The 13,311-nt window shown below is 38.7% G+C and overlaps 2 protein-coding genes across 3 annotated transcripts in view; one reads left to right on the forward strand and one right to left on the reverse strand.

Annotated features, from left to right (window-relative positions):
* LOC117684168 (thimet oligopeptidase-like) overlaps positions 1-13,311 on the reverse strand; it is a 73,290-nt gene that overhangs the window by 37,823 nt on the left and 22,156 nt on the right. The gene's annotated exons all lie outside the window — the stretch shown is intronic.
* LOC117690110 (uncharacterized) lies at positions 1,501-8,163 on the forward strand. Of its 2 annotated transcripts, XR_010707963.1 has the most exons (4): positions 1,501-1,723; positions 2,222-6,763; positions 6,946-7,085; positions 7,584-8,163. XR_010707963.1 is itself a non-coding variant. In XM_066067155.1 (3 exons), exon 2 carries the CDS (start codon positions 3,101-3,103, stop codon positions 6,740-6,742), a length of 3,642 nt encoding a protein of 1,213 aa, XP_065923227.1. In that variant the 5' UTR covers positions 1,501-1,723; positions 2,222-3,100; the 3' UTR covers positions 6,743-6,763; positions 7,584-8,163. The 2 variants fall into 2 exon arrangements, 1 of the variants encoding a protein (XP_065923227.1); XM_066067155.1 differs by lacking the exon at positions 6,946-7,085.

The raw sequence follows: 13,311 nt of genomic DNA on the forward strand, positions 1-13,311 counted from the left end.
ATGTCATCCACTTTAGGGGACTAGGAGTCATCTTAAGTAAAATTTCCATAAGGAGATGAGAGGTCACCTTAGGTCCTAAATCAATGTAGTAATTTGTTAATAACTACCAACACCAGATGTCACCTTCTTTTTCAAGATGGACATTTTCCAGAACTCACTGTAGAGAGACTAAGGGGTCATTTTAAGTGGACTCTCAATAAGGAGATTAGACGTCACCTTAGGTTCTAAAAAATGTAGTTAAACTTTAGTAAATCAATACGATGACCAGAGGTAACCAAATGTCATTTTACAATGGATATTCCCTAGAATTAATCCATTGTAAAAAATAAAACCAAAGGTTGACTTTGGTAATCGATCTATGTCGTTCTATTTCGTTTGCTAATAACGGAGATCAGAGGTCACCTAATATCATTTTACAAGATGGAGATTCAAAAAGTCATCTACTGTAGGGGGCCAAGGTTATCTTAAGTGGAATATCCAAATAGAGGCTAGAGGTCACCTAAGGATCTAAATTGATGTAGTAAATAATAATTCTGTAAATCAATGCGGTGATCAGAGATCCCTTAATGTTATTTTACAAGATGAAGACTCATAAAATGACATCCATTGTAGGTAAACTAAAGGTTGCTTTATATCTTAGATCGATGTCGAAATAATTTTGTTAATCAATACGGAGACCAATCACCCTAAGTTCTCAATTGTCGATGTAATTGTTCCGAAAAGCAGAACGGAGATCAGACATCACTTAACAAGATGGGGATTCCCCAAAAAGGCATCCAATGTAAGGACACTAGAGATCACATTGGGTCCAAGAGCAATTTTGTGATGATTTCATTAACCTATACGAAGACCAGGTGTCACCTTATGTCATTCTACAAGACGGAGAATCACTGGTCATCCACTGTAGGGTCACCTTATGTCATTTAACAGGATGGAGAGTCACCGGTTATCCACTGTAGGGTGCCCACGGGCACCTTATGTCATTTTACACAATGGAGTGTCACCGGTCGTTCTCTGTAGGGTGACCAGGGGTCACCTTATGTCATTTTACAATATGGAGTCACCGGTCATTCTCTGTAGGGTGACCAGGGGTCACCTTATGTCATTTTACAACATGGAGAGTCACTCGTCATCCTCTATAGGGTGACCAGGGGTCACATTATGTCTTTTTATACAAAGGAGAGTCACCGGTAATCCACTGTAGGGTGACCACGGTTCCCCATATGTCATTTAACAGGATGGAGAGTCACCGGTAATCCACTGTAGGGTGCCCATGGGTCACCTTATGTCATTTTACACAATGGAGACTCACCAGTCATCCACAGTAGGGTGAGCAGGGGTCACCTTATGTCATTGTACATTATGGAGAGTCAACGGTCATTCACTGTATGGTGACCAGGGTTACCTTATGTCATTTTACACAATAGAGATTCACCGGTAATCCACTGTATGGTGACCAGCGGACACCCTTTGTCATTTTACACAATGGAGTGTCACTGTGACAATCACTGTTCATATCGAACACACCCGATTTTATTTTTCCCATAATTCTTTGCAACGTGCTTGGCCGACGCTAACAATAGGCGCTAAGTTATACCCGGCCGAGCTGTCCAGCGATAAAGACGTGCTTAGTGTGTGAAGGGGGTATCGTGTTAGAAGCCTGTGTGGCATGTTTTAGTTTCACAAGTTCAGCATTTGACGCGGACACGGATAGCTGACCGTGGTAAGTATTTATTTAGTTTGGTGTAGTTAATTTGTAAATTTTTGCCTTTTTATTAGTATTACGCAGTCGTCCTATAAAGTCACCTTGACCATTGTTCACTGTAGAGTTACCTGTGTGTTCACTGATGTGTGACTTTAGCGAGAGTGTTTAAATGGAATTCGTCTTTTTCTATAGTACAGTTTTTGCTATTGCTGTATAAAGAAACGGTGATTTAAAGGGCTATTTTCTATGCGTTATTTTATTTTACAATTTATTGTCACTTTTTCCACTTAACTACTTGGGCGGAAGTGCGTCACCGGAAGTCTCAGACGCCATATTGTTTACTGTAAACAAATAACTTAGTTACCATATACTTACAATATTTTGAGATGTTGCCTTTAATATAATACTATTTATACATTATCATAGTTTGATACTATCAGTGAGATACTTATATGATGTATTATACAATATTGTTTTTATTATGGTGTTATGGTGTCACTTGTACACTTATTGTAGTGTCATATTGTTGATGTTGAGAAGATGATGATGTTATGGTGATGTCGATGACTACGATGATGATGATGGTCATGTCGATGATGATGGTGTAGATGATGTCGTTCATGGTGAAGTCGATGACGATGCGATGTTCATGTTGATGACGACGATGATGTTATGGTGATGATGACGACGACGATGATGATGGTCATGTCGATGAAGATGATGTAGATGATGTCGTTCATGGTGACGTCGGTGATGATTATGAAGTAGATGATTATGGTGATGACGATGATGTCTATTATGATTATGGTGTTGTAGGCGATGGTGTTGACGATAGTGTCGATGATTATGATGACGATGGTGATGATGATGATTGTGGTGACGAAACTACTCTAGTTGTGGTTGTCCGTAGTTGGTCCAGGACTACAGCCCCGGAGATTCGGACACTCTTCTAATTTATTTTTGGTCATTTGTATAAACATCATATTTTTTCTTGTTGAGTGAAAGGTGTGTGAGTGTTTGTGTGGTTTAGTGTTTATATTTCTATCTTTTCTTTCTTTCTCTTATTTTTTTTGTTATTAAATTTTGTTAAATTTAAGATGTCTTGTTGTTGTTTGGAGTAGCCTCCGCTCATCCCGTTACAATTGGTGGCAGCGGTGGGATGAGTTGACTCCTCCAGATACTACAAGATATCTTTATAAGTGAACAGTTGCCAAGGTTTATTTTATTTTTCATTTTTTGATCTCTTTTGTAGTACATGTAAGAGCAAGTGTAGGTCGTTGTTTCCTTTTCCCTTGGTGAGTACATTACGTTAGGCAGATTGTTTTGTTAAAAGTTGAGAAGTTAGTCCCTTTATGAGATAATTTTGAGGTAAGTTGGTCTGTCAGTCAATGCACCATGTCTACTGTCAAGGAGATGCTGGAGCTACTTGAAGTGGGGACCAAGATGGGGATGAAGGATGAAGACCTTCAACAATTCGTGAAGGACGAACAGGCCAGAATGCGGGACGAACGTGAGAAACATAGAGTCGAGAGACAGGAGGAGAGAGACCAGGAGGAGAGAGACCGCGACTTCAAACTACAGATGGAGAAAGAGCGCGCAGCAAGAGAACATGATGAGCGAGAGCACGCCCGATTGATAGAAGAAAAGAGACATCAGCAAAAACTAGAAGAACTGGAACTTGATCACAAACTGCAACTCGAGAGATCTCACATGAAGCCGAGTGTTGTGACTAAAGAGGAGAAAGAAACTTCTCAAGTGATAAAAGGACCAAAACTTCCTCCGTTTGAGGATTCGAAAGACAACATTGACGCGTACATTCAAAGATTTGAGATATACGCAACAACGCAGAAATGGAATAAAGACACGTGGGGGACTCATCTTAGCGCATTACTCAAAGGAAAGGCACTGGATGTGTTCGCAAGACTCTCACCCGAAACAGCACTTGATTTCAACGAGTTGAAGAACGCCCTGTTGAAACGATTTGACATGACGGAGGACGGTTTCCGCAAGAAGTTCCGATTTTCAAAACCAGACGGAAGTGAAACTTTTATGCAATTTTCTACCAGACTGGACAGTTACCTTGAGCGGTGGATTCAGCTGTCTAAGACTAACAAGACATTCGATGATCTGAAGGACTTGTTCTTACGTGAACAGTTTTTATTGTGTTGCTCGAAAGAACTTGCCTTATTCCTAAAGGAGAGGATTCCTACTTCGATCCAAGACATGGCGCGATACGCGGACCAGTTTGCTGAGGCCAGAACAGTGACATCTTCTTCACTTACGCAAAAACCGCTCTTTGACAGACGACAGCAGTCCGATAGACAACCGCCGTACAAAGATTCCGTGCAACAAAACCAATCTGGAAATGCAGTGAAGTGTTATGAGTGCGGACGACAAGGACATAAAGCCTTTAACTGCAACTTCCGCAAAAGTCCGAATAACAGGCCGTTTAATTCGAGCGAGAAACAAGAAACAACACCGAAACATACTTACCCTAGTGATTTTCAACGTGGGTCGTACAATAATGGGAACCATGGATATCCAGGACGCGGTAGAGGTCGCCAAGGAGCCGCGAGTGTCGTCGAGAAACATGGAAACTTACCGTGTGTTGGTGATTCGGTTGCTTTCTGTGAAACGGAAATGCCAGTTGTGAAAGGATGTGTTGGCAATAAACTAGTGACTGTGCTAAGAGACACAGGTTGTAGTGGTGCCGTTATTCGTAGAGAACTGGTAAACGATGATCAACTAACAGGGACATCTCAACGATGCAAGTTAGCAGACGGTCGTATTATTGATTCAGATGTGGCTAGAATTGATGTCGATACTCCTTACTTTACCGGAAGTGTTGATGCTTGGTGCTTTGATTCGCCTTCGTACGATCTTATTCTTGGTAATATTCGTGGAGTAAGGAAACCACATGAACCAAATCCAGCCTGGATTCATTCCGTTGAAAACATAGCAGCTGTTGAAACGCGTGCGCAACTGAAAAAGAAACAGTCTCCATACAAACCATTGAAAGTACCGGAAGCAATACGGGATGTATCGCCGGAGGATATCTTACAAGAACAACGAAACGACGAGACACTGAAAAAGTTATGGAGCTTAGCTGAGAGTGGACAGCTTAAACATTTCAGTGACGGCGGATTTTCAAAAATGTGTGAACGGAAGCAAATGTTGTTCAGAGAATTTTGCAGTCCCAAAGTGTCCAGTGAAAAACTTTTCCGACAGTTAATCGTTCCCCGGAAATACAGAACTATCGTTATGAAGATAGCACATGAAACGCTGATGGGTGGTCATCTGGGATCAAAGAAAACAACCGACAGAGTAGTGTCCGAATTTTACTGGCCAGGAATCCAGTCAGACATTAGGCGTTTCTGCAGATCATGTGACGTGTGTCAGCGGACTATTCCGCAAGGAAAAGTACCTGCAGTACCGTTAGGACATATGGACTACATGATCGATATGGGAGGCAAGCTGAAAACTTTCCACGCAAATCTTCTTAAGAAGTATGTTGAACGAGATACATTGAACTGTGGTGTTTTGTCAACATGTGCAATTTCACTCATAGACTTTAGTGACCTAGATGATGATGAACAACAGGACTCTATTCTTATGCCACCTGTTACTCAAACCGAAACAGCAAAGGACATAAAGTTTGCAGACAGACTAACACCAGATCAGTTGGAAACTGCTAAATCACTGTGTGATTCGTTCTCAGATGTATTTACGGATATACCTGGAATGACGAACTTAGTGGAGCATAAGATTGTTGTGACATCGTCTGAACCTGTGCGTGTGAAACCATATCCAATTCCGTTCAGTACAGAGAAAACAATTACAGAAGAAGTTCAGAATATGCTACAGTTGAATGTGATTGAGCCATCATCTTCCCCTTATTCAGCTCCAGTTGTCATAGCTCGGAAGAAAGATGGAACGAATCGATTTTGCATTGATTATAGACGACTGAACTGTGCTACGGTATTTGATGCAGAACCAATGCCCAGTCCAGAAAGCATATTTTCCAAAATGACCGGAAAGAAGTTCGTGTCAAAGATAGACTTAAGCAAAGGATACTGGCAAGTACCGATGGCTGACGAGAGTAAGCCGCTTACAGCCTTTTCCACACCATCCGGATTGTACCAATTCAGGACAATGCCGTTTGGTCTTGTAAACGCGCCGGCAACATTTAGTCGTATGATGAGAAAACTACTTCAAGGTATGAACGGCGTAGAAAACTTTATCGATGATGTCATTGTTTTTACAGATACCTTTGAAGAACATCTACACATACTGAAGACTGTGTTCGAACGACTCAGAGATGCGGGACTTGCGGCCAGACCGACAAAATGTTTCATCGGATTTGACAAGATTGACTGTTTGGGACATATGGTGGGCAACAAGTGTCTAGAACCAGAACAGGACAAGATTGATGCAGTCAGAAATGCGCCAATACCACAAACCAAGAAACAGGTTCGTGCCTTCCTAGGCTTAGCAGGATTCTACAGAAAGTTTATTCCGAATTTCTCTGCGATAGCCATTCCACTTTCTGATCTTACGAAGAAGGGCCAACCAAATAAAGTTATTTGGACTGAAAGTCAGCAACGAGCTTTTGATACATTGAAACACATGTTATCAGAAAGGCCAATATTGAAGTTGCCAGAATTTAATGAAACCTTCATTTTACGCACGGACGCTGCAGATGATGGGATAGGTGCTGTGCTGTTACAGATGGAGGATGACGAGAAACTACCCGTAGCGTACGCCAGTAGGAAACTTCAACCAAGAGAAAAGGCATACGCTGTTATCGAGAAGGAGTGTTTGGCGGTAGTGTGGGGAATACAGAAGTTCCACCAGTACCTTTATGGACGCGAGTTTCTACTTGAAACTGATCACCAACCCCTGACCTACCTTAACAAAGCAAAGACAGAGAACTCCAGACTGATGCGTTGGGCTTTGCAGCTTCAGCCATACCGCTTTAGGATCATTGCGATCAAAGGAAGCGACAATGTGGGTGCGGATTACCTGAGTCGTCAGTGAGATGTATAGTAGACAGTACAGGTATGTATATAGGTTTTATTGTAAATATGTGATAATTTTCAAAATTCAGTGATTGTTTATTTGAAATTGCAGGACAATTTTTTAAGGGGGGAGGTGTGTGACAATCACTGTTCATATCGAACACACCCGATTTTATTTTTCCCATAATTCTTTGCAACGTGCTTGGCCGACGCTAACAATAGGCGCTAAGTTATACCCGGCCGAGCTGTCCAGCGATAAAGACGTGCTTAGTGTGTGAAGGGGGTATCGTGTTAGAAGCCTGTGTGGCATGTTTTAGTTTCACAAGTTCAGCATTTGACGCGGACACGGATAGCTGACCGTGGTAAGTATTTATTTAGTTTGGTGTAGTTAATTTGTAAATTTTTGCCTTTTTATTAGTATTACGCAGTCGTCCTATAAAGTCACCTTGACCATTGTTCACTGTAGAGTTACCTGTGTGTTCACTGATGTGTGACTTTAGCGAGAGTGTTTAAATGGAATTCGTCTTTTTCTATAGTACAGTTTTTGCTATTGCTGTATAAAGAAACGGTGATTTAAAGGGCTATTTTCTATGCGTTATTTTATTTTACAATTTATTGTCACTTTTTCCACTTAACTACTTGGGCGGAAGTGCGTCACCGGAAGTCTCAGACGCCATATTGTTTACTGTAAACAAATAACTTAGTTACCATATACTTACAATATTTTGAGATGTTGCCTTTAATATAATACTATTTATACATTATCATAGTTTGATACTATCAGTGAGATACTTATATGATGTATTATACAATATTGTTTTTATTATGGTGTTATGGTGTCACTTGTACACTTATTGTAGTGTCATATTGTTGATGTTGAGAAGATGATGATGTTATGGTGATGTCGATGACTACGATGATGATGATGGTCATGTCGATGATGATGGTGTAGATGATGTCGTTCATGGTGAAGTCGATGACGATGCGATGTTCATGTTGATGACGACGATGATGTTATGGTGATGATGACGACGACGATGATGATGGTCATGTCGATGAAGATGATGTAGATGATGTCGTTCATGGTGACGTCGGTGATGATTATGAAGTAGATGATTATGGTGATGACGATGATGTCTATTATGATTATGGTGTTGTAGGCGATGGTGTTGACGATAGTGTCGATGATTATGATGACGATGGTGATGATGATGATTGTGGTGACGAAACTACTCTAGTTGTGGTTGTCCGTAGTTGGTCCAGGACTACAGCCCCGGAGATTCGGACACTCTTCTAATTTATTTTTGGTCATTTGTATAAACATCATATTTTTTCTTGTTGAGTGAAAGGTGTGTGAGTGTTTGTGTGGTTTAGTGTTTATATTTCTATCTTTTCTTTCTTTCTCTTATTTTTTTTGTTATTAAATTTTGTTAAATTTAAGATGTCTTGTTGTTGTTTGGAGTAGCCTCCGCTCATCCCGTTACAGTCACCGGTCATTCTATGTAGGGTGACCAGAGGTCACCTTATGTCATTTAACAAAATGGAGAGTCACCTGTCATTCTCTGTAGGGTGACCAGGAGTCACCTTATGTTATATTATAATTTGGAGAGTCACCGGCCATCCACTGTAGGGTGACCAGGGGTTAACTTATGTCATATTACAACATGGAGAGTCACCGGCCATCCACTGTAGGGTGACCAGTGGTCAACTTATGTCATATTACAATATGGAGAGTCACCGGCCATCCACTGTAGGGTGACCAGTGGTCAACTTATGTCATTTTACAAAATAAAGAGTCACCGGACATCCTCTGTAGGGTGACCACGGGTCCCCATTTGTCATTTAACAGTCACCGGTAATCCACTGTAGGGTGCCCATGGGTCACCTTATGTCATTTTATACAATGGAGACTCACCAGTCATCCTCTGTAGGATGTCCAGGGGTCACCTTATCTCATATTACAATATGGAGAGTCACTCGTCATCCTCTGTAGGGTGACCAGGGGTCACCTTGTGTCATTTTACACAATGGAGAGTCACCGGTAATCCACTGTAGAGTGCCCACGGGTCACCTTATGTCATTTTACAAAATGGAGTGTCACCGGTTTTTCTCTGTAGGGTGACCAGGGGTCACTTTAACAGAAATATCATGAGAGAAGAGAAGTCACTTCCTTACATGTATGTCCTACACAAATGTCGTACTGATTTTGTAAATCAATATGGAAACTGGAGTTCAGTTGATGGATTTTGCAAATGTAGATTAATCAGTTTTTATCCATTCATTGACTACATGGTGTTACCTCAGATTATTTTACAAGATGGAGATTCACTAAGGATATTCACTGTAGATGGACCAGAGGTCTCCAACGCCTTATGATTGATGTTGTAATTCTTTGAGTCAATATGGAGACCTGAGATATAACAAAATATCAATATACAAGGTGGAGATTTACCAAAGCCATCTACTGTGGGAAGACCAGAGATCACCCTAAGTGAATATCTAAAAGGCTACCCGACGTCAACCTGGGCCTGAAGACAATGTAGTTTTAATTTTCTTAATTGACATGTAGTCCAGATGTCAACGTATGTCATTTACAGAAACATCCAGAAGGAGACTAGAGCTCAGTTCATGTCCTATATCAATGAAATGATTATTTATTATCAATAGGGAGACCAGAGGTCACCTTATGTTATGTCCTTATCAATAAATAATTTTAATATAAAAGAGGTCACCTTATGTCATAACAAGATAAATATCCCTATACTCTGTCCCGAGTTTTTGCTTCCACCACTTTTTGCTTGATATTTCAATAATAGTAAATACCTTTGTGCTCAAACTACGTTCATCCACTAATATAAAAAATGTCCAGATTATCTATTTTGAAACGCCCTCTCTACTGCTTCAGGTTTCAATACAAATCCCGAAATTGGAAGTCTACGGAGATTTTGCATTGCAACAGCCATTAATAAGCCCGGATGATAACGTTAAAAAATTGCGAGTGTATTCCGAATGGAGAAAAGCTGTAAACATTCCCCATTATAAATCTCCGTAAGGAATCTGTTTTCGTTCCTGTGAATTTTTCTGAGTGGAAAGGGATAATTGTTCAATGAAGATATCTTGGATATATTCCCTTTTAACGATTTCAACTGTATTTCTTTCAAAGGTATGTGTAATTTTATTAAAAATCATTAAAAAGCGATGGAAGCAATAACTTGGGATAGACTATAGAAGCCATCCACTGTAGGAAAACCAAAGGTCACCTTTGGAAATCGATGTCTGTCGTTATAATTTTGTTAATTAATAACGGAGACCAGAGATCACCTAATGTCACTTTTACAGATGTAGATTTAAAAAAAGTCATCTACTGTAGGGTAGTCACCTTAAGTAGAATATTTAAAAGGAGACCAGCGATCACCTAAGGTTTTATATTGGTAAAATTAGCAAAATATCCATGAGGAGCCCTGAGGTCCCCTTATGTCATACACTATTGTAGCACTAATTTTGTTTATCAATAGGAGGCCAGCAGTCCCATAATGTCATTAAACAAGATGCATACTCACTAGATGTCATCCATTTGTTAGACCATGGGTTACCTTAAATGGAATTTCAATAAGGAGATGAGAGGTCCCGTAATGTCCAATACCAATGTAATAATTTGTTGATAAATACGAACACCAGATGTCACCTTGTTTTCCAAGATAGACATTTACCAGAAGTCAATCACTGTAGAGAGACCAATAAGTCATTATAACAGGAATATCTGAAAGGAAATTAGAGATCACCTAAGTTTTAAAAAGGTTTAGTTATAATTGAAGATCAATATGTTAACCAGAAGTCAGCTAATGTCATTTTACAAGATTGAGATTCCCAAGAAGCAATCCACTGTAGAAAAACCAAAAGTCACCTTTGGTAATCGATCTATGTCGTTATATTTTTGCTAACTACTAGTAATAACGGAGACCAGAGGTCACCTAATGTGATTTTACAAGATGAAGATTCAAAAAAGTAATCTACTTTAGGGGACCCAGGAGCCACCTTAAGTGGAATATCTAAAAGGAGAACCAGCGATCACCTAAGGTTCTATATTGGTGTGGTTATTTATAATTATGTAAATCAATACGGTGATCAGAGACCCCTTAATGTATTTTATAAGATGAAAAATCATAATATGTCATCTATTGTAGGGAAGCCAGAGTTCGTTTTAGGTCTTAGATAGGCGTCGTAATAATTTTGTTACAATGTAATTAAGATGGAGACCAGAGGTCACCTTAATCATTTATAAGGTGGATATACCAAAGTAATCCACTGTAGAGAGACCATGGGTAAAATGTAATGAATTAACAGTACGGAGATGAGAGGTCACCTTTAGAACTAAATTGTTGTTGTAAATTGTTAATAAATACAAAGACCAGATGCCACTGACGCAGAATTCATCCAATGTAAAGAGACCAAATGTCACTTTAAGTGGGATGTCTATTAGGAGACCAGAGGTCACCTTAGCTTCTAAATCAATGTAATATTTAAAAACAAATACAGATACAAGAGATTATCTTATATCATTTTACAAGACGAGAATCATGCACCATTTTATATTGTTTATTAGGAAGAACATAATTATTAGAGGGAATAGATGTCACGTAAAGATGTTAATAAATACGAAAACCAGTGTTTACAGTACTGATATCCTTAAAAATCAGACTGTCTCAGGTAAATGAACAATGAAATTTAATAGCAGTGTTTTAGGTACGATAAATTTCGAAAACAGCTCTGTATAAAAAAATTATCAGACAGTTCTCGGAACAAACGGGACTCGAAACTGTCAGATATTTTTTCATACAAAACTGTTTTGGCATGTATCAATTACGGACACCAGAGGTCATCTTATGTAATTTATTATCAAATCATTTTACCATTATATTTAAGAAGGCGAACTACTTTTATATTTTAATGAGGAGGATTTTGTGTTACATTAATAACGCCTATAACTTAGATAATTAAGGGGGACCACAGGTCACCTAATGTCTATATAACGTATATCGTATATCTTAAAAATAACAGTCAATGTTGATTTTTTCATCCTCTATAATTTATGTCCAATCTTCAGAGGGTTATTCTTTAGAAAAATACATTTCTTCTTGATGTATAACATTTGTTAAGGCTAAGTAGTGATACGAGTTATCCTACTTTCACTTTGCGGTTGCAATGCACTACATTTTGTTGCGGAGTGCACAGATTTGGTAGTGGTGAATGAGCAGGTGACCTGGGCTCCTAGTTGAGCGTACGTTTTATTCTCATGGCAGTTCATGCACATACAATAAAAATAATAGTGGCCCAAGTACTGAGCCCTGTGGAACACCAGCTTTAACATGGCCTATAGAAGAAAAAATATTTCTATACATAACCTTTTGTGTTCTGTTGCTTAAATAACTCTCAAACCAATCTAGCATGTTTCCACTAATTCCATACATATTTAATTTGTAAATTAGACCTTTGTGCCACACTCGATCAAACGCTTTTGAAAGATCGCAAAACACCATACAACAGTATTTGCCTTCATCAATACTTTTAACAATTGAGTGGTATATTTCTAATAGTTGATAATTGTAGAATGACCTTGTAAAACCTGCTTGATATTTGTAAAAGAGATTCTGCGAATGTAAATGCTTGTATACATATTTGAAAATGATTCTTTCAAAAATATTGCTTATACAAGGCAAAAGAGAAACTGGCCTATAGTTTGAAGTGATAAAAGGGTCATCCTTTTTAAATAATGGAAAAACAAGTGCAACATTCTGGAAAAATTTTGAGTGATAAGGATTTGTTAAATAATATGCATAGTGGTTTTGAGATGGTATCTACATGATTTTAACATTTTGTGACTGATGCAATCAGGACTAACTGCCTTATTAACTGGAATGATAGATATGATATCTGTAATCTCATGCTCTTGTATTTTTATTTCCGAAAAAGAGTTATTAAATCTACACCCCCTATAGTTGGAAGGTCATGGTTGCTGTCATCTAAGAAAGTAATAGATGTAAAGTAATTGTTAAGTAATTCAATATCAGTATCTGAAAATGCATAACCCTCCTTATTATTGTCCATGGTATACCTAATAGTGGGATGTCGTGTGTTAGTTTAGTGTGGAAACAATCTTTCAATAATTTCCAGTATAATTTTTGATTGTTTAAGCTAGCATCCTTAAGATGAGAATCTATATTGTCATAGTAGTTTGCAATTCATGTTTTTTTTCATGTTATTAACCTTGTTCCTTATTCTCCGAAAAATACCCCAATCAGATTCTCTTCTTGTTTTTGTGCCTTTTTTCTTAACATATTATGAACTCGCAAGGTTTTCCTAAGAAGAGAATCCATCCATGGCTTATCATTCGGCCTAATATAAGTTACAGTTTTTTCAGGTATGCATTGATGAATAAAAGAAAGGAATTTGTTTGTAAAATTGGTTGTGGCCTTATCTATGTTACCTGTGTCATCAATGATTCTACACCAATCACATTCAAGTATAAGTTTGTTTAAAAGTTCCATATCTGCATGTTTGAAATCCCAAATTTTGCGTTTGTATGCCATG

The sequence above is a fragment of the Magallana gigas genome, chromosome 7 (genome assembly GCF_963853765.1).
Source record: "Magallana gigas chromosome 7, xbMagGiga1.1, whole genome shotgun sequence".
NCBI classification, from domain to species: Eukaryota; Metazoa; Mollusca; class Bivalvia; order Ostreida; family Ostreidae; genus Magallana; species Magallana gigas.